The sequence below is a fragment of the Hippoglossus hippoglossus genome, chromosome 5 (genome assembly GCF_009819705.1).
Source record: "Hippoglossus hippoglossus isolate fHipHip1 chromosome 5, fHipHip1.pri, whole genome shotgun sequence".
Lineage (NCBI taxonomy): Eukaryota > Metazoa > Chordata > Actinopteri > Pleuronectiformes > Pleuronectidae > Hippoglossus > Hippoglossus hippoglossus.
Genome location: NC_047155.1, coordinates 15402829 through 15430534, shown reverse-complemented (window position 1 = coordinate 15430534; position 27706 = coordinate 15402829). Strand labels below are relative to the sequence as shown.

The 27706-nt window shown below is 43.2% G+C and overlaps 1 protein-coding gene across 1 annotated transcript; it reads right to left on the bottom strand.

Annotated features, from left to right (window-relative positions):
• Positions 1-193: 193 nt before the first annotated feature.
• LOC117761741 (G-protein coupled receptor 22) lies at positions 194-17353 on the bottom strand. Its single transcript, XM_034585924.1, has 2 exons — positions 17115-17353; positions 194-4051 (listed from the first exon to the last, which is right to left on the bottom strand). Exon 2 carries the CDS (start codon positions 3933-3935, stop codon positions 2238-2240), a length of 1698 nt encoding a protein of 565 aa, XP_034441815.1. The 5' UTR covers positions 3936-4051; positions 17115-17353; the 3' UTR covers positions 194-2237.
• Between the last annotated feature and the right edge of the window lie 10353 nt (positions 17354-27706).

Sequence of the window (27706 nt, the reverse complement as noted above, 5' to 3'; positions counted from 1 at the left end):
AAACAAAAGGCCCACATTTTTCTAATTTCAAATGATCTGAAATGAACATTCCAATTTTTTTTAAATTAAAATTACAAAATCCTGTGAAAATTTAAAAAAACTAATTCCTTGGATGTAAGAATTAAAATTTGAAAAACAATGACCATTACATTGAGCCTGAAAAAAGCATGAATTGACACAATGACCAGAAATAGACCAATTCTTATATTTTTAATACAGATTTGGTTCTGTCCTATACAATAACACATAATATAAATCTTATACAATACTAATAGGTCTCTATACACATGGTCATAAATGTACAGTACAGTGTACACACATACAGTATTAACACAAATACAATTACATGAATCTTTTCTTTACAGTAACTTTCCAACTCACTCAAGAGTTTATCACAATGGCTGATTTTCTGTCCGGCAGATGATTGTGATACAGAAAATTTTAATTTAAATTCTAAAACCCAAAACAGACACTTCAATATTTACATCCCTGAAAACTGTACATGAATACACAAGATTTACTGTCTTCAGTCCGGCTCATAGTGTAAAAGGGGTGAGGATGAGGGAGGAGATAGCCCAAAAGCCCCATTGGAGCTTTCCAAGCCCGTACAAAGTTGAATGTGTACTCTATCTACAAACTGACATAAATCTTTTACCTACTGTAACAACCATAACACAACAGCTTTTTGAGGACTGGTTTAGTGTTTTATGTCCATCATGTCTGGAAATGAGACATGAAGCCCTGAGGAGAGAGACAGATACAGATGTAGTGTAACATGTCCAGGACTCGGCACGAGGGGACGTCCCCTGTCAGTGGTTGTTTCTCTATGATTGGATTCCTCTGCTAGTTCACCTGCAGTGACTACAGTGAGAAGTTGTAATGATGTTTTTCACAAAATATTGCCCTTTGATTCCCACTTAAAAGCTGAAGTGATACAATTTCAGTAATATTACAGTGGCCCGTCATATACACATAGTTACAGTTGCTCCACATAATTTGTTTTCCCGTTCTGCCCAGTGGCCCTCTACTGTTAATCAGAGGATTTACCCTCCGTCTTCTCTGCAATCTAAAGCGTAACAAGAAAACCAACAATTCTGTGTTCACATTCTCTTAGTTCACATCCTCAGGGTCATTGCTTTGCTCACGATTTATTGCACATAATCAGAGACACACACGTACACTCTCGTTTGTTTATTTATGCACCCGCACCTTACCGCAAACACACAAGCATACAAGCACACGTGTAAACATTCAGACACAATCACACAAATATCCTTGACTAAGCCATCAAGACCATTAAAGTATATATAAAAAAAAACATGCCTTAACTTGTGCACATTCTTCTAAAATATGCTGCTTATTGGAAAATTTAATTTCAGTCAGTTTTTTTGCAGTTTTCTTATTTTGTTTGTGTGAGCCTGTAAACTTTGTATCTGAATGCCTGCATTTACCTGCCATTAATTTGACTAATACAATATGTGCCAACACTTTCACTCTGATGCATTGTTGTAAACATACAGCAGGACATTCAGCACCAGGTGAATATCTTAATAACTCAATTAAGGCATGAAAAAATAGGGAACGAATGAGAAATATATTTGAATCAATATTTTCTCTCTGAGAATATCTGTGCAGGTAGATATAGGTGTGCTTTCACAGATAATGACTGACTATACATCCGTGTGCATGAAGCGTGTATATGTGTGTGTGTCTGTGTATATATTCATGCAAATGCAAGTTGAAACTGCAGGAGCAATAATGCGTGTGTTTTCTGTGATCTATAATTTTGAGTAGCTATGGTTATGGTTTTTTTCATAATTCTTGGCCAACGTTGCCATGGAGAAATGGTGGCCACCTTGTCAGTCAGGAAGTGGACTAATGAGGGTCGCTGAGAGCAGAAAGCTGCCTCTAATTGGAGCTCAGGACTTACCTGTCTCCACATCTGCATGGAAACAGGGGTCATGGGATTTGTCCTGACCTTTGTAAACAAACTGGATCTTATTTCTCTCTCACCCGTGCATGAATAGACACCAGATCCATCTCCAGCAAAGTGGAGACACACAATTCTTTACATTTACATTCACACACACACACACACACACACACACACACACACACACACACACACACACACACACACACACACACACACACACACACACACACACACACACACACACACACACACACACACACACACACACACACACACAAACACACGTGTGCATGCTGAAGCTTCATTCCTTCACTGCCTCGGTGAGGCATCGATCAGTGCCTTCACTGGCCTCTACCCGTGGTTTACGACTCTTCCTCTGGCCTCCCCCCTCCACCCATGAGTTATGAATAACTGTCCCCCCGCTGACAGCTGGGTCCACCTGCAGAAGGGATACCACCCTCTTCTTGACCCGTGTTTTGAGAGCGCGGCGAAGCTTCTGCCTGGTGAAAGCATAGAGCAGAGGATGAAAGATAGTGGTTCCATAAGCCATTGCTAGGAAGCAAAGGCGGATCCGCACCAGGCTGTCGCTGGGACCCATACACAGGATCAAAACGTTGACCAAGGACAGAGGGGCCCAGCATCCCAGGAAGGTGGATATGATGATTAGGGACATTTTTAGGACGCGACGTTGGCGTTCCCGGCGGTCCCTGTGTCTGCGTACTGCACGCCTCAAAGCGATGATGGCCGAAACTGAGGCCTGGACTCCCATGGAGGAGGCAGGCAGTGGTGAGGTGGCGTGGGTCTGCATTGTTGAGGCTGAAGCTGAAGCTGGAATGGGAGAAGCAGGGGTAGCCGGTGTGGTTGCGATGGGGGTGGTGGCAGCAGTGCTGACTGTGGTGACTGTTGCTCCGCTGTCAGACATCCCTTGGGGCATGGAGGAGAGCGGCGGGGGGGATGTTGGTGTAGGTGTGGGAGAGGGGATGAGAGGAGGATGGCTAAGGTTCTGGTTCTGGTTGGAGGACACTACCTCTGTGGGCAGGCTCAGGTCCTTCTTCTTTTGCCTTCTGCAACGTATCCTGCAGGTGGAGTCCTTTGAACGTGAACCCCTCATAATGTGGGAGCCAATGCGGATGTTGAGGGCCTGTAGGATCTTGGAGTAGGTGAACAACATGACGATCACAGCGATGAAGAAGCAGGGCACTTGGAGTAACAAGTGGTAATACATTGCCAGGCCTGTGTAATACCCCTGCCCTCCGACACACAGCAGTGTCCTGTTCTGCCATACTGGTGACAGGTGGTGTGAAGCGGAGGATGGGTGAGTGGAGGGTAATACGGAGGGAGAGGGGGAGGAAAAAATGGTAGTCAGTCCAGTGGTGAATTCAGACTCATTATTCTGCCTTTCTGGCTCCTCATCCTCGCCATCCTCTACCGTTGAAGAGAAGAAGTCCCCCTCAAGGAAGGGCAGGAAGAAGACAGCCAGAGATACAACCCATACTGCTGCCAGGAGCAGCGCAGCACGCCTGGGGGTCAGCAGACGACTCGCCGGACGCACAGAGATGTCATATCGGTCCAGACTGATCACCAACACATTGACCGCTGTCGCCACGCTGGTGAACGTGACACAGGCCTCATGAAAGCAGCACAGCGTGGCCAGGCTGCCGACTCCACTGTCGTTAGCAGGCAGCAGGATCACAGCCACAGTGAGCGGCAGACACAGCACACAGACCAGTATGTCCAGCACATGGAGGTTGACCGTGACCAGGTTGCTGACTGAATCCACCAGGTTTGACTGAGCGCAGTAGAGCACAAGCACTGTCAGGTTGCTGCTGAAGCCCAGCACCAGCTCCAGCATCAGCACAGTGGTCAAAGACACCTGGAAGCCCAGAGGGTAGGGCGAGCTCCAGCCCTCCTCCACACCCACCTCGCCGCCGCCATCCAGCAGGCCTACCCCCTGGCCGTCACTGGTCTCCAGGAGGTCACGATAGCCTTCGGTCTCCATTGGCGCCTTGGCACTCCTTCACACATAGCAACAGTGGCCGCCACCCCAGACCATGCTCTGTCTCTCCTTTCCCGCCCCGACAGCACTGAGGACTATGGTTGGATCAGAGGTTGATTCTATGAAATAAAGATACAGAGAAAGAAGATGATGAGGACTCAGACAGACAGACAGACGGAGGACACACACCAAGCAGTTTAACAGTCGACTCGTCTCATATTTACTCAAAAATAACACTGTACAACAAGTACAAGTCAAACTTGTCAGATTTCACAAGTGAGGGGAAGCCATGAGTTGACACAGCGAGGTGAAAGGGATCTTGGCAGTCAAGTGGAATCATGGGGTGCAGTTCAAGCTGCTGCTGATGACCCATGATGTCTCACTGGGCTCAGGCAGTTAGACGACAACACCCTTCGCATAAACAACAGTAGCAGTTAGAGCAGAGAGAAAATCATGGCAGGATGGTCTCGTGGGGGACATTTGCAGGTATGATAAGCAGAGAATCCCTGGACAGTGTAGATGTCTTAACAAAACCAACAGGGATTTATTTCCTACACTTACAGTTCATGTATGTGCTGAATCCTGATACAAAGATGCTTCTAGTGAGCATGAGTGGGTGGATGTTTGATTCATCATTATGCAACATACATTATATGGGTCAGAAAAGAGTCTTGCAGCATAAGGCAGACATGCAAGACGCAACCATACCTGTATTATTAAGATGGCACTGACATGTGTCTTTAGCAGTTAAATCTACCTTTACCTGCAACGACCCACCTGGTGAAGACAATTAACACAACGATATAATCCTGTCTTGTTTTATCCACCAGCAATATGAAACTGTCAGCTCCTACCTCCAGGAGGAGAGGTGGCCGGGACATTGTTAGGCCAGTAGAGAGACCTTATAGTGCACGTCAACAACGCAGGCACCCAACTGAGGGTGGCAGCAGTTAATAGTCCTTACAGGGAGATGTAATGAAGACGAATGATCAATGATCCGCAGACAGTGGCACATAAACAATGCAAGTAGAGAAAGACCCGCTCTCCGTTGCATCCTCTCTCCACTCCTCCCTTTCTTTCTCCTCTGCTCTCCTACATTCCTTCCTACTCTGATCCCCTTTTGCAGGAAACAGGCTGAGACAGACTACTTTGCATGTAGAGCATGTTATTCATGGCTGGCTGCATGCTCTCCTGTGCACTGGGAAGGAATCATACAAAGTCCTGGTTGATTCAAGAAGAGATTTTTTATAGAGTAAAGGAGAAAAATCAGCTCCCGCCCTGACTCTGTGGATGAGGAAGAGATACAGGTGTGTCCTTGTTGGCAAGTGCTGACCCCGGCCTTTGCTGTCAACCTTTCCTCTGCCACAGCTCTTTGCTCTCACTCTCGTGGCTTGCCCTTTTCCCTTTTGTTTTATTTCACAGTTTTTCCTGCCATTTGTCATGTGGAAAGGACCTGCAGGCAGGACAGGACTCAGTGTGGAACAGTGGTCTATCTTAATCCACTAATGGGTTCCATAGGGTTTGTGATGCTGCTGGAACATTGATTTAAAGCATCATCGATCTGCCAATTTAACAAGCCCGAATCAAGAGAGCGCACAAACTCACTTGCTATCCTGTCCTCTCAAAGGTTCCTGCGCTCACATTTTGAGAACCACATAAAATAGTTGTGGGTGAAATTCTTTCTATTACCTTCTTTTAACACATGGTGCGTTTATGTGATCAAAGGTCACAGTATCACAAAGTATGTTGACTTTTATGAATGAAGGAAATGTTGGAAGCATATCAAATCTACATTAAAAAAAAATCTCGGCCCACATATGAGGTCACTGTGAGCTTTTACCTTTTACCACTTAAATCTAATCCATTTATCTTTGAGTCCAAGTGATAACTAATCAAAATTTAAAGAAATTCCCTAAAAGCCGCAGACTTGATATTCTGTTATGAGGCCACCGTGACCTTAAGCTTTAAACACCCAAATCTAATCAGTTAATTCTTGAGTCCAAGTGAACATATGTGCCAAGTCTAGAGCAGAAAAGAGTTTTGTGAGGTCACCTTGACCTTTGACTGACAATCAGTTCCTCTGTGAGTCAAAGTGAATGTTTGAACCAAATTTAAAAGGATTTTCTGGAGGTGCTCCTGAGATATCGCAAAAAAAAGGAAAGTGTTTTGTGAGGTCACAGTGATGTAAATCTTTGACCACCCAAATGAACCCTTTGGTCCAACTGAATGAAGACATTTCCTCAAGGTGTTCTTGAGCAATCGTGTTCACAAAATTGGAATGGGCGGAAACATGATGCTGTGGCCGGTGTAGAGGTATAAAAACAGGATGGTATAACACAGCAAACAACAGAAGACTTAATTCTATTTTTAAAGATAATCAGCTCCTGTTTTTCACAAGAGTAAAATTAGCAGATTACGTCTGGAGTTCTCTGCTTTGATCAGTCTCATCAAACATTAGGCCATCGTTTGTTTCTATTGAGTCCAAACAATAATTAGAAGTGGATGAGGGTTTGAAATGAGCAGACTCAATAGCTTTCAACAAGAGTCATCTATGCACCTCTATGACTAAGAGCAACATGAGTCACAATCAGTCCTGTGATAATGGAGAGTCAGAACTGAGTGATGAACAAGATACAACGAGAGATACAAAAGAGCCACAGAAGAAACTGTGGAGAACGTCTGTGTTAGCATGTTGTTTGGGGGCAAGACAAACGTCAGAAGCCCTTTATATGTGCAGCTGTGACTCTGACCTGCAGGCAGGGAGAGCCACACGGAGAGAGGGAAGAGGGAGATTAGACAAGGTGCTGAAGTCTGGTTAGAGTTTCTAATGACCTGCAGGGTTTGTGTATTTCACTGGGGAATAAAAATACTCAGGTTCATTTGAGGTGAGAGATCGTATTCACATGAACAGTCCTGGTAACTGAGAAGTCCATGTCAGTGCACTGCTGTAATGGTGTTTCGGTTGTAATCAGTGTATTGTACTGTTGCAGCCAAGTTGGTGTGAATTAGCAGAAACAAGGTGGAAGAAAATAAATTGCATCCTGTGATTGACAGGTCAGGCAGAGGGGACAGCGGCAGAGAACAAAGAGCTTCAGGCATCAAATACAAAACATGTTATATTAGGAAATGACCCAAATACACAGACATTAAAATATAAAAAAGTGGGACAAGTTTCCTGACAACTCTGCTTTGGAAGTTAACATGAAACAAATTTTGTGTCACTCACACTCGATCACTCGCGATGGGAAAATGACATGCAAATTTCGTCATTTGCTTCACTAGCTTGACTTGAAAGATTTGAACTTGAGCGAAAGATAAGCCTGACGTGATGTAGCAAAAGCCAATCAAGGTTGAGATGCACCGACCCGAGTTTGCATGTCATCTAACTGGCCACTGATCAGCCTCAGGTAGCAGCGGAAATCATCTAGAAGCAGCTCCTGGAGAAAACAGTGAGCACAAATGATACTCGTGCAAATAACATGACGCAAAAATGCGCTTGGTGTGAACATAGTATTAGTCGTCAAAACACAGCATAATTCACAAGAAGTCAGTCCTTCAGTCCATCCACTGATTTTACTCTGGTTTTGCAGATGGTGATTCAATTACAGTAGCTTCTTTGCTTTGCTCCGGAACAACAGCAACAAACTGACAGTATCTGAAACTGCACAGCTTGCTGGACCCCGCTGTCAGGGTTATTATACGTGTTGGGTACGAGATGACAGGTTGTCAGGCCCCTTTTTTACAATATCACAGGGTAAATGCTAGAGCAGATTCGGTTGTCACTCAGGGACTTTGAGTTTCTCTCTATATTTTCTAGCCTTTTCTCATCTCTTAAGATTTTGCAAACACTTCAGACAGATGCTAGATATCCATATATTTAGCTTCTCTTTTTTTCTCCTGATGACACGTTTCGCACGCTAAATTAGTTCTGCAAAACACAAACAACAGGCATTAGACGACAACTCAATACCACACAATGTAAAGTATTCTTGGCCGGTTTGTGAAGTATGTCTTAGTGTTTCAACACACATCAGTAGCACACATTAGGAATATAGGTGTAGCACAGAGTTTTCATCTGAGGATGTAGAGAAACTGTGAACTGAAAAATTAAATAATGTCTACTAAAATTGTACTCAGTATAGTCTGTACCTCTGCTAAGGCCCAACAGTCTCATTAAATTCAATCAAACCTGCACCAAATTACACACACGCATGGATATCAGTCCCCTAAATATGCCTGAGCCATGCAATATTCAACAGGAAATTGGTGAAAATCTTGAAAAATGCAAAAAGTGTTTTTTTCCTTGCCCAAACCACATCCTCCCATCAAGTTTCATCGTAATCTGTCCAGTAAGTTTGTGTTATCCTACTAACAAACAAACAGACAAACTAGTGTAACACACAGTAGAGTGCATACCTCCTGTGTTCTCTAAGAAATCAACGAACATGTTGAAAAACACCCTATTGCCCATACTGCATCTGTCCGCCAAGTTTCAAGGTAATCCACCCAGTTATTTTTGTGTAATGATGCTAAAACAGGTTTTATTCTGGATGCAGCCCACCACCGTAGGGGGGTTGACGCAGACAGAGCAACTGGCCGAGCAGATGCTGAAACCAGAGCAGGTGGAGGATGTAGACTCATACTGGTTATGTCTCCATCGACCCCCAAGATAACTGCAGTGAAACACACTTTGCAAAAAGACTGTAATCAACACAGCGATACGGCAGCTCAGTGGATGCCAAGGTCAAATTCAAGTTTAAAGTTAATAACAAAGCCACAACCCGCATTGTGTCAGACATTGTGTTTTGTCTTGTCTTTATGCCTGTTCTCTTTTGTCACTATGGAAACTATTGCATCCATGTTTTAGTCCCAGAGATGATTCTGCACAAAAACGACTCTCACAGGACGCATAAATGAGTAAATACACTGAAATGTTGTTTGTGATCTTCCCTTTAATGGATAGAGACAGACTTCGTTTCACACAAGACACACCTTGGATGACCTTGCTAGACTGCAACTGGACTTTCATGGTAATGCACTAATAAAGGATAAACAGACACACACACACGGTAATATCTCAGAGGACATACCATTGACTTACATTGATTTCCTTGAGACTTACTCCAACCTTAACCATAGTTACTACTTGTCTAACCCTTACCCTAGACTTAAACTAAAACTAGCCTTAACCTAACCTATAATCTAACTGTACATTCAGTTAAACTAAATTTATATTGCGTAATAGAGACTTGTTTTATGTCCCCATAAGGAAGACAAGTCCTCATAATGTGTAAATAGATTCCAGTCCCCCAACATGACACACACACACACACACACACACACACACACACACACACACACACACACACACACACACACACACACACACACACACACACACACACACACACACACACACACAACCTAGTATTTATATCTTATTGAGGACACTTATTGGCATAATGTGATTCCTTTCCCCTTACCCTATCCCCCAACCATCACAGCTAATTCTATTCTAATCTAATTCTAAACCCAAACCTAACCCTAAATGTTGGGTCTTTCAGGTCTATTTCTCAAAATGTTCCTCTTGAAGATGTAAGTACAAGTACACAAACACTCACATATCCATTGCAGGTCTGACATCAGGCAGAAACAGTCGATTAAACCTGAACCTTTGTGACATGACTGCTGTCCATCTTGTTGCTGAGTACCGGAGTATCAACCTGCTGCTGTTTCAAGTGCTTGTCCTCCACCAGGTCAAAGAATTAGATTGGAAAAAGTAAAAGCTTTGGTAGTAATCAGTCTCTGGTTGCTCTGATAACAATGGCATTGTATCTGACCACACATGCACATGACAGTGTCGCTGCATTGTGCTGTGGTTTATTTGGGCTGCTATCCATAGAGAAATTGCCATCTGTTTCTTCTCTTCCCCTTGTAAAACTGTAAAATGTCAGAACAAAATGGTGAGACTAGAAAGACGCATTTGCTCTTTTATTCGGTGGGACTGACACTAAAGTTGACATTTAGGGAAGAAATGGAAACAGAGGAGAGAGAGACCGATGAGAAGGGTTGGGAGTGAAGGAGAAAGAGGGGAAATGACAGAAAGCAAAGACGATGACGGTGCATGCAGCACACCGAATCATGGCCGCCTTAGGTATCCCTAATGTCTGCAGTGAGACAATCGATCAAAGGCTTAATTTTCCCACTCAATTCGTCCAGCAGCGCTAACAGCGAGCAGCCACCAGCTGGGCAGCAGCATCCCTGGCAGGCTCCCAACAATACAGCCTGGACAGGCCAACAACACAACCTGCACAGTGAGAGCAACAACATCCAAACCTATGCCTTGTGTGTCTCTGATCAGGAAAACTTCAAGAGACAAGCATTTCAAATTTAAGAATACACAACTCACTGACTACTGTGTAGGTTATAGGTAGGAGTGTAACTCTCAAAGTGTTAAAACCAAAACTGAGGCCAAGCAACACTTGACACTGTAACATTTTAAAAATGGGTTCTCATAACTCCTGCCAGCTCGCTGAAGACACACAAGCACACCATGCAGTCCACAATGCTTCGCTAACTGCCAGCCACCCACGCGGCCCACCACCGCCAGCCCACGCGCTCTCTTGTGTGCTCTCTGCAAGATATGGCGGAAGATGGATCGCCGTCCGGGTTGAATGACATCGTGTGTGCTTTAGAAACTGCTGAATCCCATCGGCACTTGCATCTGAGACAAGTGTGGGAGAGAGGGAATGGGGGGGGGGGGGGGTTGAGGTAGGATGAAAATGAGAGGTAGGTGAAGTGAGGGAGTGATGGATGAGAGGAAGGCTTAGGGGTGTGCAGATGGATGCTGAGTCGTGTGCTTGCTGGAAGGGGAATGTTTGTTCCCTGCTTACTACCTCTATCCATCTCTCTTTTGAATAGTCCCTGTTGTGCCGCCTCGCCTCCCCCCTGCACCATCCATCTTCAAACACATGGGTCCCTGCTTTTACACTGAACCTATAGACTATTCTATGGTTTTGAGTGTTGTACCAATGCAACATTGCAGGTAGCCACCCACAGATCGCTGTCACCACATCAGAGACCCTGTTGGTAAAATAAACAACTCCCTGTCACTTTATATCCCACAAATCTGACAGGATGCCACCTGAGCATCCATAAGGAAGCCGTAGTAGGCAGGTTGATTATCACAGCCTATAATCCATAGGAACAGCTCTATTGAGAGAAGAACCTTGGTCTCTGGATTGCTCTGGTCCACTGGGCGTGAGGCATCATTAACACCTGACAGCGTGTTCGATGGATTTCATTTAGCTTCACCATTCATTAAAGACACCCATCTGTATCCTCTATGCAGCGATGACGTCCCAAGCCTGTAATCTTGCTATTACAAGCGCCACCCATCATAAGCACTAATTAAGGCTGCCACGCAATCCCAGCCCTTAAAAACAAGAGGAAATCAAAATCATGAGCAAAAGCCAGCGAAATGAAGTAAAACTGAGCAAATCAGCCGCCTGTTCACTGGCCCCACTGAACAGAACAGCTATGATTACTATTAAAGAGGCTGAGACAATATAACAGGATAAAATGGAGAGATATAACAGCGTTCATTATGTGTCTATTATACCAGTAATTTCTCCTATACTCTTTATGAGCTCTGGATTGATTGGTTATGATTAGCGACGTCTCTCTTTCAACAGCGGTTGCCAGCGGGACTTAATATATCGTCCGAATGCAATCGACAAACTAAGGTAAGATTTGTGCTGCACAAACATGTCAATTTGTATTGTGTTGTAGTGTTGTAAATAAGTAGCCAAGTCAACCGGGGTCTGTGGTCGCTTCAATGCTTCGTTGTTGATAAAGAACCAAATCGACAGCTATTCGATTGACACTTTTAAGTAGGAAAAAGCCTTGACCCTTGCTCCTGTGTAAATACGCTGAACATACACACACTGTTAGAAGATGAACTAGAATTGTAATGTTTCTTTACTTCATCTTTTAACATTTGTTTACAATAAAAGCTTCACTTTGAGGGAGCCGTCGTGTCCTCCATTTTTACATACAATACTTACTCACGCTGCTCAAAAAAATTAAGGGAACACTTAAATCACACATCAGATCTTGATGAACGAAGTTTAAAATCTTTACTGATGTACATTGTATCATTTGTTGAGAGCAAAATTATGTAACAACGGTCCATTGGAAACCAATCATCAACCCAATGAGGGCTGAATTCAAAACCACACCGAAAATCTAATAATAAAATTTAAATCACAGGCGGATCCAACTTGCGTGAATTTTATCACGGCAACTCAATGCCATCAATGCCTTCGTCATCCAGGAAATGCCTAAACACACATGGAGGTCTGCGTGACCCTCCAAGGATATCTCCCCCCCCAGACCACCACCATCACATGTGTTCAGTGTGAACCTGCTCTCATCTGTGAAGAGAAAGGGTCACCACTGGCAGACCTTCGGGCCCTCATGCGACCCTCATGGGGTCCGTTTCTGATGGTTTGGTCACCAGTAGCCTGCTGGAGGTCATTTTGTTTTGCCCTGGCAGTGCTCCTCCTGTTCCTCTTCGCACAAAGGAGCAGATACCGGTCCTGCTGCTGGGTTGATGCCCTTCTACGGCCTTGTACAGCTCTCCTTGTGTAACGGCCGGTCTCCTCCATGCTCTTGAGACTGTGCTGGGGAAAACATTTTTGCAACCGCACATATGGATGTGCCATCATGGAGGAGATGGACTACCTGTGCAACCTGATAGGAGTGCAGGTACCGCCTCATGCTACCAGTAGTGACAAGTACAGTAGTAGAAGAAGAGTCAGTCAGGAAGGATAAGGAGAGAGCAATTTTTTGTGGCCACCACATGCAAAAATATTCCCTTTTTGGAGGTTGTCTTGCTTTTGCCTCTCCGTTGCACCTGTTGTCACTCTCATTTGTCTTTCTTTACTTTCATTTCATCCATCACTTGTCCTTCCTAAATGGACAGATTTATATCCCGGAAGTTTAACTGACTTGGTGTTACACTGTGATGTTCAAGTGTTCCCTTAATTTTTTGAGCAGTGTACAATGATTCAAACAAACATGCTTGAACAAACCCAACAGTTTCCCACTAAACTGCACCATAGCACCTATAGTGAACAAAAAGTCCAAAGGGTACCTTTCACAAGGCATCCCAGTGAAACCATGAGAAACCCCAGACAGAGCAGTGATTTTAAAAACATCTGAATCCTAATCAGGATAATCTTGCACACGTGTGATGCCAAGCTGTGCTTTAGCAGATCAGTGTCTGCAGAGAGAAATCTCTCTCCGAAGCAACACATCATGTTCTACAGTTGTCTGAAGTAGAGAGCGGATGAGGTCCGAAAATAGACCTGAAGAATAGAAATAACAGATTAAGAGGATGTGATGGATTATTAGAAAAAGAAAGACTTGAGGCTGACTGCTTCGGGTTAAAATGATTAAGCTATTTCACTCCAGCAGGCAATTAGAGCTCAATTAATGCCATTTATCTCCAGCAGACAGGATTTCTTTGGCCAAGGGGCCACTGTACTATCACACCATAATGACGCACAGAGGTCTTACCTGAGGGGGGGGAACACCAACACACACAAACACGCAGCCAAACATAATACAGACTTATGACACGAGAGGTTTCATAACAAAACCACAAGGAGACGGAAACTTGTCCGTAGATGAGGTTTTGTCCTTAAATTTGAAACCGTTATGCTATGAAAAGAACGCCTCGACCATGATTTTCCCTTAAGACGGGCTAAATGTTTCCGAAATGACAATAAGTGAGGCACATATTAAAGGTACAATATATAACTTTGGCTGCTGGGGGTCTCTCAATAACAAAAAAATAGTTTGATGATATCGTTATACAGCGTGGGATCATGGGAGTTGTTGTCTTCACCACCATTGCCCACAACAATTTACCCGAAGTGGCTCAGGCACAAATCGTGTTCACGGATGATGTATTCAAGTTTTATTCACGTTACCCAGCAAATGACAAAGAATAATCCTGATCTGTTATGATTTACACTTAAACCGTATGTCTGTGAGCGTCTAGCGAAAAAGCAGATGCCTCTGCCGCATTCATATATTTATGTGATTCTGTTAAAAATATACATAAATACGTCATGTAAACAAGACAGCAGCCGTATCCCTGGTCTGCAGATGGGTGGACACACTGAGTCTGTTAAGTCTTTACATATGGGTCCACTCCTTCGTGTTGCATCTGTCTCCTTGCTCTTACAGGCTTTCTCACCGTGGCCATTCCACTCTGCACTCTCTAATGATTTATTGTTCCATCTCATCTCTCTATTTGCTTTCTCTCCAATCATCTACCCTGCTTTGGTCCAATGACAGTGCTGAGATCGTCTCCGCCTCTGCTCCGTCTCCATGCACTCACACACTTCAAGCAACGTTGTTATTTACTATATTTGGTAAGAGGATTAAGTGTAGCGTGCTTTTAATTTCACACCAGCGGGCGCGAGTGCACTGGAAAGGAGGACAAGCAATCTCAGCCATCAGTAATAAAAATGTCTGCGTACAAGGCAAGTAACGGGTGTTTATGATGTTTTTACCTTTTTCGTACTTGCTCTGTACTTGTTGTTTTGTATCTGTAGTTTTATACAAGGACATATGCAATCTTGTAGTCAAACAAAGGTTAGTGAGATGTCTGGCTTTGGTCAAGTAGGTTGATTAAAGAGAATATGGCCATTCAGCTCAAAAACACTGTTCTAATATTGGAAAATACAGATATAAACACACAGTTTAAGGCTTTTGCAGAAGTAAATATGGTGTAATCATTATTTCTATTAACTGAGAGTGAGATTTTGTCAGTGTAAGACTACATTTTAGATCGATGGACATAACAGCTTAAAATTGTTTTAATGCTATATCAAATAAAACTAAACAAAAATAGTGGCAATGGTAATAGCTTTGCCATGTTTCATATTCAGTGTGAACTAATTACAATATCTAAAGCCATTTTAGGCCATTTATCAAAAATAACACTTGAAACACAAATGCCGACAAAAAAGAAACTTCAAAATAAATCTTGTGTGTTTGTCCCACACTGTTGTTTCCCTGTGAGAACCCACAACAACACTCTGACCATCTCCTCTTCAGGTCTGTTATATAAAAGGTAAACACAACTTTCAATCAATCGCCACGTCGGACAGAGGTACAGCTCTCCTTTGGACACCACGCTGCAGTACAACACTGTGGCGTCTAAACCAGAGAGTGACACGTGTGGTGGAATATTTCCCCCACGAGCAGCATCAAAGCTTCTCTATAAATACATGCACAGACACAAACACACAGTGACCCATATGCGAAGCAAACACACGGTCTGTCACCGAATAATGTTGAAAAATAAGTGTACCTTTGAGATTCCTATAGCAGGGATTTTTACGTGGCAATGAGAATGATTTTTTTAAAAGGCCACAAGCAGGAAACCACACAGAGCCTTAACTATTAGATTTTAATATTCTGCATGTTTATACTCATCGTAAAATATATTGGGAAATGAACAGCTCTAATGTAGGCTACTTAATATCAAGATTGTTACTTATAATAATAATCATAATCATATAGACTGAGGAGACTGTCAAGAATAGAACAAAAACGTTTTGTAGAAATATTCACTTTTTGGTAAAAATGTGTTTGCATTGCTGTGTAATATTATTACATTTTAAAGCTGCCTTCTCAACATTTAATTTAGCTTTTACTCTAACTTGTTACAATCAAAACTAGTTTAGTGTTTCAATATTTCAAAGACTACATTCGGAAGGTTCTGCTGGTTGTTAACAAATCACACTATATAACAACACTGCATCAGGCATAGCACGGGTTAGGATTAGGGACAAAAGATAATTACAAGTCTTTGATGTAGAAAAAAACCCCGTTACAACTTTAAATAAAACAAATCACATTAAGAAGGCAAACAATTTGATTTGTCGTTCGTAAATAAAAAGCACTGATCCATCACTGTTTATCAACTTATGCAAACAAGGAGCAGTTTGACATGAAATCAATGGGAGCAGTAACCTTGCTCTGCAGCAGGAGGAAATCCACCACAGAGAGCCGTTCTTCCAGCCTCCGACCAAACATGTTCCCATTTCACGTCTCATGAACAAGTGTTCAAAACAATCTCACTGTCACTGCTCCGTATTCACACAAGTGAGGAGAGGAGGCTATAGATTACATAAGGACATTTGCAGTAGTATTTGTAGTTGGATTCATGCACAGGAGGAAACTTGAGGTAAAAAGAGAGCATTATGAATTCTGTGCTGCACAGTGACACTAATCATATTTCAGATTTGAGATTTACATAAAAGCTGAAGTTAGGCGAGGAAAATGCTAATGTTCTGTCAAGCTGTAAAAAGGGTTGTATTTGGATGACACTGTTTCTCCCTCTCTTTTTTTTTATGATGGAGGGTTTCAAATAAACGCAGAGCAGCTCAGATAAACAGTCCTTCAGACCTAGGGGTCTCATGGGGTGATGGCAGTTCAATAGCAACAAATCACGTGCACTACATGTGGAATAATTTGACTTGATTAAAACAATAAATGTAAAGTGTTTCGTTGCTGCACTGAGCCGGAGCTCTTTCTAGACCATGAGACCGGACAGCTACGCGTCAAGCCTGGCGCATCCATGTGACTGAGGCACATCAACAATCACTGTGGCTCCCTGGAAAATGATCAAATAATACAACACTGCAGGCAGAGTGTTATGTGTTCCTGCATCATATGCGCGGTTTCACATTGGTTTTCTTTCCCTCCCTGGTCCAAGTGTCGTCTGTTGCTGCTGCACATCGCGAGGAAGCTAAAAATGAGCCAAGGATGTGTGTCCCACACCAGATCAGCCACTTCATCATCTTCATCAATGCAAACAAGCGACTAAAATGAGCCAGTGACAAGTCAGGCGGCTGCGATCAAGTGCGGATGTGAGGTGATGTTTTATTACTGTCGTCTCGGGAATCCAAACCGGTCTGGGCTGATATTGTCCCACCGACGGACAGACCAGCATCCATTTCATTTAGCTGAAACCCCCAAGTCCAGTGGTCTCCTAATACAACCCGCCCACTGTTTTTATCGTTTAAAAACACGATATTTACTTGAAATGCTTCAAATGAGTGTCATGAGAAGTGCGGCAGTCGGAGTGTTGGAACTTACCAGTTTGCAGAGTGGGAATCCCCGTTATACATCCCTACTGCAGGTGTCGGTGCGCTGCGCTGCGCTATGTCTCCAGCTCTGGACCCTGATTCACTTGAGCGCTCTCCGGGACAGCCGACTGTCAGCCAAAAACGTGACCAGAATAATTTGCCTCCGTTTTGTCATAAATATTACAGCGGGAGGAGGAGAGAGGTAGGAGAGGGGGTGAGGGAGAGAGAGAGAGAGAGAGAGAGAGAGAGAGAGAGAGAGAGAGAGAGAGAGAGAGATAGATAGATAGATAGGGAGGTGGTGGTGTTGATGGGGGGGGGGGGGGTCCTACAATCTTACTCCACTCCACGGTTATACACGCACACAGTGCAGCAGCCGCAGAGGCAGTGGCTGCATGTCGGTGCACCCCCCAGCTCACAAATTCAGGTACAATATGATGTCAGGGGGGGGATGTTGTGTTCTTTTCTTTTACCTTTTCCCTCCCACTTTTCACGCAGAGGTCTTGCGCATCTTCCCACCGGACGCGAGAGGATGCGCCAACCCGCACGCCGGAGCGCAGTCGCTCAGTCCCAGCAGCAGCGACCAATTACGGCGATCTTCTGCAGGTTGAGGGGAGGGGAGCGGAGGGGAGGGAGGTGGTGGTGGTGGGGTGGTGGGCTGGGAGGGTGCAATGGAGAGGTTTGTTGGAAGGGGGAGGAGACAGGGATGCAGGAGGAGGGGGGAGTGTGGGGTGTGTGGTGTGTGTGTGTGTGTGTGTGTGTGTGTGTGTGTGTGTGTGTGTGTGTGTGTGTGTGTGTGTGTGATGGCGAGCCTCTCACAAGGACGACCTGAGATTCCTCAAGGGTGAACTGCTCCTCTGTAGTAATTCAATGAGATTTACCCCCATAGTTCCCCCTTTCTCTCCCTCAGTCAAAACATATGACACACACTTCACCTGATCTCCCTCAAAGTTAAATGATTGGAGTCTTGGCTCCACTTGATAATATCAGTCCCCCCCCCCCCCCACACACACACACACACATCTCCTCATGCACTGTAGAGGAGGGAACAGGCTTTTTGGAGTCTTGTGTCTCTTGCTTTGCTGCACACTGAGTGTGTCTGCACCTGCTTCTGTCAGACTCTAAATTTCCATGTGGCGACTCAATCGCCCGGTGGAGGATAAAGTGAAAGAGCAGATTCATGAGGCTTGACGCCATATTTCACCTGCTGCGATTGTCTCATTGTGCCGTGCATCCCCGTCCAGTGAGCACATGTGTGCAGGGATCAAGGTCACTGACTTTAAAATGCGACCTTGAGCGCACAATAAATATGGCAGTTCTCAAGCTGAATCACAGATGGTAGTTTTTTAGCAAAGGTCTCCTTGAACCTGTTACACCTGCAGCTGAAATTTCTGTCTGACCCAAGTATATAATAAAAGCATGGTGGTATAAATGCTGTCTACACAACCTTGAAGAAAAAAACATTTCATGGTGTTAAAACTGTATAAAATCGGTGAGGATTTGACATTTCATCCACCCCCTATGTCGGCCTATTTATTTTCCATCCTGATCTTGACAATGCAGTTTTCTTGGTGGCACCGATATAAAAATTATTGTGATAGGGTGAATAGTGTGTTATGTGTAAAGCAAAAGTTCACATGTTTTTAAGAATGCGGATTTGCTTTATTTCCGTCAGTTAGATGAGAAGATCAATATCACTGTCATGTCAGTCCAGTAATTGTGAGTCTAACAGCCAGCAGCTACTAGCTTAGCATAGCATAATGATTGGAAACACAGGCTGGCCCAGGACAGTCCAACAGCTACAAAATCTGCCTGGCAACACAGCTAAAGTTCAATAATCAACACATTATATCTATCTTTAAATCTAAAAACAAACTGTAGAGCCAAATTATGGAAACAACAACTTCCTGAAGTCTAAACTACAAGACTGAACAGCCACATAGTTGCAATAGCTCTGTAAAACTCATTCTCATTTTAAATAAATGAATCTGTGTCAGGCTGTCTCTCCCTGCTTTAGCTCTTCATGCTAAGCTAACCGGCTGATGGCTATAGCTTCATATCTACAATAGAGACACAAGAGTTGTATTTGTTCTCTCATCTAATTCCCGGCAAGAAAATACACACATTTCCCAAAATGTCAAACCTTTCCTTTAATAAATGAATACTGTAACCATAGACTATATATAAATATGGGCAACTGCTCTCCACTTCCATCCACTCTCCAGAAATGAAATTGTCCTGGATACAAAATCTACCATTGTGTGCAATTGCAGCGTATCTGAAATCACTCACCAATCACTATATAGTGAGTTCGCCATTTTCTAGTGGTTTTCCGAATGTAAATGTCAAAGTTTTTTATACCCTATATAGTGCACTCATTGTTTCCCCATATGCATCGTGAAAAGTAGGGCACAACCGATGGTCACTAACCGATCAATATGAACCATCATGCATTTCGACTCAAGGCGGAGAGACGAGAGGAAATAGAAAGCAAACAAGTAAATAGAAGGAGAGCAGCACATCATAGCACAACGTGGTGGAAACAAGTATATTTCTACATTTAAAGGTGATCATTCAATATGTTTATTTATCTTAAAGTTTAAATAGTGTAAAATTTACTGTAGGATTTTCCACAGGCCGACGTTGTTGCTGTGTGTCATACCACGTAATGAAGTCATTACTTGCGCAGAGAAAATTTGGAACCAGTTAACTTTAAGCTTTACATGTGGAGCACAGAAATGTGTATAAAGGAACTGTAACTTCTTTGATTCTTGGAGAAACAGACCGTGAGCATTCCAACTTCCCAGATTTCAGCAGCACTTCACCCTCTCAACACCTTATTTTCAGCACACCACCTTTTCCTTTCACTGCACCACACGTTTTACAGGACACCGAGGCCCCCCCCCCCTGAGCCTGCAGCCACCTGAAAATGTGAAAAATACTGTGAGTTGCCCTTACTACAGATCTTCAACCCTTGAACAGTCGCAAATGCTAGTCAGTGATCAGGAGCATCTGCCAAACACCCACATACCATATGTCTGTGACACTCATGCAAGCAAAAATAGAGAAAAACATCTAAACATGCACACAAAATACCAGAAAGCAAATAAAAACACACATGGACAGAACGTCCACAGACAGCAGCCTCAATGTGAGACATGTGCACACGCTCAAACGCACAAAATACTCAGTCAATATATATATGCTAAGACATACTCTGGTTTATAAATCAAATACAAGATCCCCATCGGTGTAATCTAAAGGAGAATATCATCCATCATGATTTTCAGCACACTATCTTAAATATTATATCACAGCCTTGTGTACTCCACCATCACCTCATCTATTTTACAGACTTCCCATATTTCCTAAAATGCCTTTCAGGAAGAAAAGGAGCCTGAACTTGCCTCATGCAGCTGTGGCTTAAGTAGCAGCAGCTACAGTAAAGCACGAGTAACCCAACATGTGACTGAGCGGAGGGAGAGTCACTGTACGTACAGATCCTTCTTCTGCAGAGGATTCTGTTGTGTTAACACTGCCAAGGCAAAACATTAATTCATTAATTAAATTAAAATAAATACCCCATTTATTTTAAGAAGTGAGTTACATTACATTTCATTTAGCTGACGCTTTTATCCAAAGGGACTTTGTGACCTTTTTATCAGATGTGTCAGTGAAAAGTTTCACTGGGTCAGAAACCCAGGTTGTCTACATTCGTCAAATTATCCACAAGGAGGAGACAGACAGACCATCAAACAAAGAGATGCTTGTAAACTTTTGTCTTTAATGTGCAAAGAAAAATCTATATTGAGGCCACTTAGAGGGTAAAAAAACAGTTGTAATTTTATAAGAATACAGTAGTAACATTAACAGAATAAAGTTATAATTTAAGGTTATGCGTCATTTTATGTGGGGGATATCAGTCCGTCGGTTGTGTGGAAATGAGGAATGTGGAGCATCTTGTTAACACATTTTTTAGTGGTTTTCACAAATAACGAAATACGTCATTTTGGCTCATCAGCATCACATTATCCTAAGTGTCAGGACTTTAAAAAAATTGTGAAAGAAGTTTCCTTCAGTTTTATTCTGAAGATAGAACCACACAATCTTTGTGTAAGATTGTTGCCTCTGTAATGGAGGAAGAAATTTGGAATTTGGTATTGGTCGACCGCAGTGCTATCGCTGGTTAAATCTTGAGTTTCATAGTTTCTGGAGAAACGATGAGACTGTGACTCAAGATTTTGGATCCTGCTTATTCCTTTTTTTTTCTTCTTTACTCTAGTGAAATAATGACTTTGTTCCTCATTAACTTGCATCTTTATTCTTTAAATATTATGACTTTATTCTCTTAATCCGTAAAATGTTTTTTTACTCCACTGCTCCAATCGTTAAAAAAACATAACCCCTGATCTTAGAATGTTTTTCTGCAAAGAAGAACGTACAGTGACCTCCCAGTTCCATCCCTGGAGAGAGATTTTACCGTCAGGGATCAATAAAGCATCGCATCAGACTCGTGGGTTCATTTCTTTTCTTTTTTTTCTACACAGTGTATATGAACCGTCTGTGGTCTCATTTTCAGAACAATGTAGACATGGCACACTTATTGGAGCGATAATATACATTGGCCTGTGTATTTACTGTACTCTCTGTGGTGTGGGTTATTGAGTGCATCCCTGTGTCCTGTCTGACAGCAGGCCCGGTGGTGAGGGGTCCGTGTCTCCGTCTGTTTGGTGCAGCATCAAAGAACCTCTGGCAAACCTGAACACAAGTCAGGACCTGAGGCTCAGCCTGGTGCCCGACACGCTGACCGGTCAGTTGCACGATTAGATGCAACTGTACCCTCAACTTACTCTAAAAAAATACTGACTACGGTCTGTGATATTTTAGGAACGATAAAAATAAGAGTGCTTTACAGATTAAGGTAAGAAAAATCATTGAGAAAATCAACATAGACAGATCAAAATAGAAAGAAGCAGACAGAGTGCACATACGCACAACACTGACTTCAGCTAAGCCTAAATGCTCACATCAGTTTGCTAAGATGCTCACATTGATAATGCTAGCATGTTGGTGTATTACATTAGCTCTATTTGCATTTTCATGATATGTAGCTGAAGCTTGAGCTGAAGTTTAAAAAGACGACTTTTTCCCATGCACTTTATTCAGTAAGTCAATTCAATAGCCGAAAAGACAACACAACAAGGTCAGATGCACACCCGTCAACAAACCAATCATTGTCAACGCATCCCAGTGTCCTAGGTCCTGATTTTCAGGTTGGGAAACGTCTTCTGACTAAATCATAACCAGAGGACTAACTGGTTGGTTTTTACAATGTCTGCTTAACTGTCTGGTCCCAAATTCACGCACAACTACATCCCATTGATTTTCTATGAGAGCTTCAACACAGTGGTGAGTATCAACTTTATCTGTTATTTCCATTTAAAATGCAAAGAACTACAACTAAAGACTAGTGCTGCTGCTACCTAGTTAAATCACCATCTTTATGTTCCCAACGTCTTAAATCTGAATTCAAAGCTCCTAGATTACGTTGTGTTTTAAACATATTGAGGATATAATTTGGATATTTCTAAGCACAGATAAATAATCATACCCAGCCCAGCCTGCTCTTGAATCTGACCGAAACATGCTGTGGAAAACATCCACGTAGACGTGGCTCGACAGATAAACATTTGAGGGTGACAAAGACGACCAATAAAGAGAGATAGAGAGAGGGAGGCAAAGTGAGGGAAAAGAAGGCAAGGAAGGAGAGAGAGTGGAGGAAGACAAAAGACATAGTCCAGCCAATTAAAAGCATGCATTATGAAGGAGGTGAAACAATTTACCTTTTACCAGTATAAAGAAGGGGAAGCAGGTCAGCTCACTAAATGCCACATGTGAAGTATATTTGCGAAAGAAAGAGACAGTTTGCTTTACCCTCTCATTAGTGAACCCAGGAAGTAGCCCTGGACCTGCACAGTGGGTCTGATATTGACTGTTTCACGGTGGCTGTATGACCCACCGTGGTCGGCCACCTTTAGCTGGTATTTGGTAGTGGCTGTAAAGTATAATTTTCTCGATGCAGTATGCCCACTGCGGGTCCCCCGGCTGCTGCTGTTCAAATAAGTCTAATGGGCTGTGAAATGAGTTTTATCTCTGCACACAATATGGCTACAGAACCATTCTGGACTATCAAGTCTCCCTAAAGGCTGGGCCAGGAAAATGTATTTTTGTTCTAAATTACATACAGTGCACCCATTATGAAAACACTCACATTTACATACACCCTGCCTTAGTAAAGCAGTAACACATTTTGGCCAGCATGAGTACGCTCCAATAAGAGTGAGCGGGCACAGGTGTCTGTGTGCGTTCACCTGTCGGCCCGACTGTATGCATTCATCTGTCTGTGGACTGTATGCGTTCATCTGTATGCGCCACTGTATGCGTTCATCTGTCTGTGGACTGCATGCATTCATCTGTCTGCACGACTGTGTGCGTTCATCTGTCTGCACAACTGCATGCATTCATCTGTATGCGCGACTGCATGCATTCATCTGTTTTCACGACTATATGCGTTAACCTGTTAGCACAACTGCATGCGTTTATCTGTCTGCGGACTGTGTGCCTTCACCTGTCTGCTCGACTGCATGCGTTCACCTGTGCTTCTGCCGTCAAAGTCTGTCAAGACATTTCTGGTTTGATTAAACCACAAAGGGACTGTGTGATGGATGGAAGATGAGATGAGAAGTGACCTGTCACTTCGCCCCCTCCTCCCCTTTTCACCCACAACCTCTTCCTACCTGACCCTTGCCCGTGTGGTCGGCTCTCCCTGGGTGGCGTCTGACATCCCTGGTCCTGTCTCCTGCCAAGCTCCCACCCTGTTCTTCATCGACATGTACAAGCCTGTCACTTCCCTCCCATCCCCACTCAGCTGTATGCATGACTTCTCTAGCACAGCAGCAGCAGGGGCCTCCTGCACCCCACTTGCATGCACAAACGTCATCATTCTCTTACAACTACTCTACCACTACAAACTGATAGCTGTGCTTTCTTTTCTTTTATTTCAAAACCTGAGCCTCAGGGTGCCGTTTGATTCAGAATGGAAATATTACTCGAAGCTTGCCACAGATGATATGCTGAATACGAGCGATGGAGCCCTGGAGCCCACTAATCCAAACTGATACACCTCACAGACGGCTTCCATACATCCATCAAAAGAGACAAGGAGGGAATAATCTTCTGTCTCACCTTGCAGTCTGCTTCTGTCTTCACTAAATGACCATTTATCTGCATCACTGTCATCCCTTTCTCTCTTTGTGTTCATGGCTTCATCATTACTGCTACTAAAACAGCTTTTTCAAACTAAAACAATCTCTGTCCACACAAGTTTTAATCACCATCCATACTAACACACAAAAACGTATATCACATGGCTCTAAAACTCAGTAGTTTGGATGCAAGGCACATCTGTAGCAGGGTAGATGCGTTTTTTCAAATGAAAAAATACCAATGTGGACGTATCACCTCAGTTTAGTTGTTGTAAAGTGGCGATTGTCTGTTCAGGAAATAACTCTGGACAAATTTCAATCAATCAAAAGGCAATTACTTAGTGTCAGTTAGTGTGCACAAGATCAGAAAAGTCATTTGGGTAATGATCCCTCAGGTCTGGAGCAACAACACAGTTTGAGTCATTAAGGGAATGAATTGTTAAATTGAAGATGGTGTTTTTGGATAAGTGAAGCAGAATTAAAAACTGAGGACAGCTTTACTTAATGAAAATCAAAGCTGAGATATGAGCTCGAAGCTTCAAGTGGGGTCAGAGGTCAACAGATAGGGATCTGCACCATCTCTGAGAGAGCAGGCATGCTAGCTGCCCTGAGAGGCTACAGAGTCAAGTGTTCATAGTGATACCACTTAGCTCAGTAGCTAAATCCTGCTGAAATGCGATTGCTGCTCATTGGTTCCTTCTTTGAGAGCCTACAGTTTATTTGTTGATGTAGGTGTCTCTGATTGAAAGGGCAGCCGCATTCAATTTTATCATCTGGGCTCGTGCCACAGGGAGAAACCATTTACTGTTTTCAGGCATGAACTCGCCGGGAAATTGGAACTGGACATTTCCCAGAGTTTCACATATGAGGAACGTAGCAGGAGGTTGGGTCAGATGCTTTCTCAACAACAGGAACATTTCCAGAACATTCAGGCAAGCGGTGGTGCCTGAGTAGTAAACTTAAACTTCTTAACCTCTTCAGATACTTTATGTTCATACGTCTGATCCCAAATGTATCTGCTCCAGGTTTGATTCTGTTATCAAAAGATTTTTTTCAATAATTTGAGTTAATTGCGTGTTTTTTTCATCACGCTAAAAGTTACTCTGCTATGAACAGGATCTATTATGTTATGACCGAAAGCTCTCGAATCTTGTTGTCTTTCCAGGTTGACATCTTCGTTGCTGTCTTCTACATGTGTGGCTCCTCTTTTTCATTCCGAAATATTTGTGTTCTTCCAGTTTTCGCGTCTGTGGCATGTTGAAATTACATGCCGACACACTTGCTGTGAATTTTCCATAAAGTTCCTGTCGTATTCTCATATGGGCTCGCTCTGACATTTTTTACATTTTACATGGGAGCGGGCAGGAAAATTACTTGGACATTTGCGTTCTCAAAACTGCCCCTATGGACAACAGGAAAATGGTGCACTTCAGTGCAAGTCTAAAAGCAGCTATACCCAGGTTCATTTTGCCAATGTTACACCACACTATCAGCGATACGTCTTGTCTGTGTCGCACAAGTTCCAGCGAGCAGGAAGGGCCTCACATGTCACATTTCCATCTGCCCCCTCTCCTCTACAATAACTACTTTTCCACCACTCTCTGCTTCCTAGTCAGCTGCAAAATTACAGATTACAGATTTGCTTACAGTCAAGAGAGGGAAGTGGATGCCTGGAGAGAAGAAAGATTGAGGGAGAGTGGCAAAAGATGGGAAGGAGAGAGTAATGGCTGTACAGAGACCTGAGAAAGTCAAAAAGGAATCTCGGGCCATCAGAAGTTTGAGCATAAGCAGAAATACATTGAATGACAGTAAGGAGAGATGAGAAATGGCATATGGTAATTTAGGCTCATGCGCCTCAGACGTCCCATGAGAGCCTTTTAATAGGGTGGAGGCATAGTGACACTCAGGTGGCCCTTGCTCATCACTGCCATAATGAAGAGAATATGCTAATAGCTGACTCATCTGCTGGAGGAAAAATTTAAGAAAGCAAACAACACTGTCGCCGCTGTTTATGTTCATGATGGAGACGGTCAGGAGAGGAGACAAAGTGTTGAAGAGGCAGAGAGAGTGAGAGAGGAGCTGTTGCATTATATTAGCAATAAGATTTAGACAGTTAATGTGCAACTAACCTCAGAGCCCATTGGCGATAGTCTAATGATGAATTTGCCTCTGGGGGCAACGACCAATATTTTGGGGCTACCGGTAAAGTTGAAATCTTAGTCAAGGCTCCATCCAGTCACCATTCAACATTCACTGTTTACAACAATTCTCAACACAAACAGTAATACTTTGTCTAAGTGTTTACGGTGCAGACGACATTTTCACAAATCTCTATTAATTGCCGTCTGTATTTGATTGTTTAAGGACGAGCAACCAAAGCCTGCTCAAACACGATTGGTCAAACTAGAAACCAGAAAGCTTCTGTCTGGCCCCAAATCTTTTCCCTCAATATGCTGAATCTTGAGATCAATGCATGGCGAATGGCTCTCGGACTTTCAATTCACAGTTGTAATGATCTCCTCAGATCTTAAACAGTTTTTGAAACTCATCATTAAGCACAAATATTCCATGCATAAAAATCAGATAATAAAGTCAGTAAAATGGACGTGATGGAGTATAACACCCGTTTCTAATTGAAAGTGCTTTGAGCACATCCAGAGCCCAAATGCTCGGATCAATAGACGGAATAAATGCTTCAACTCGCACAACTTTGAGAGCTTAAACGAAAGACTCAGAGGACAGAGAAAACTCCTGATGCCCCGTCAACACTCTCAAACTCCAGGAGATGAAATAGATAAACCTTGGGGTCAAAGCATTGAGGGGAATGTGCTGTGAACAGCACACACAAGCTTTAAAGTAATCCTGCACTTCTTTTTTTTGTCCTCACAGAAAAGTGTGTATTGATGAACAAGTATATATATGTACCTCAAAAGGACCCACACAATGGCTCCTGTGTTTTACTTGATGAGCAAAATGTGTGAGCAAGTGATACGGATCATATGCTAATATGGCTGAGGGGGTAAAAGTGAGATTGAGCACATTTCTAGCATGTTTCATTGCTATAGCAACAGCCTTTGTACTTGTGGAGGGAAGTGGGTGGCAGGAGAAAAAAAATAGCAAGAGTGAGAAGAGTGATGGAGAGAGAGAGAGAGAGAGAGAGAGAGAGAGAGAGAGAGAGAGAGAGACTTTGGCGCGCTCCTCTCTCTTGGTTCCACCAATCAAGCTCTCTGCCAACCCCAAGACCCGGGGGCTTTAAACAGTCAAGGTCACTGAAGAGGAAAAATGAACAACTCCTGAACGTGTTCCTTCATATACCCTGCATCCGAGAGAGGGGATGAAG

Bases quoted from the DNA above. Each gene is read 5' to 3' on its own strand.
- LOC117761741 (XM_034585924.1), bottom strand. From the start codon at position 3,935: ATGGAGACCGAAGGCTATCGTGACCTCCTGGAGACCAGTGACGGCCAG.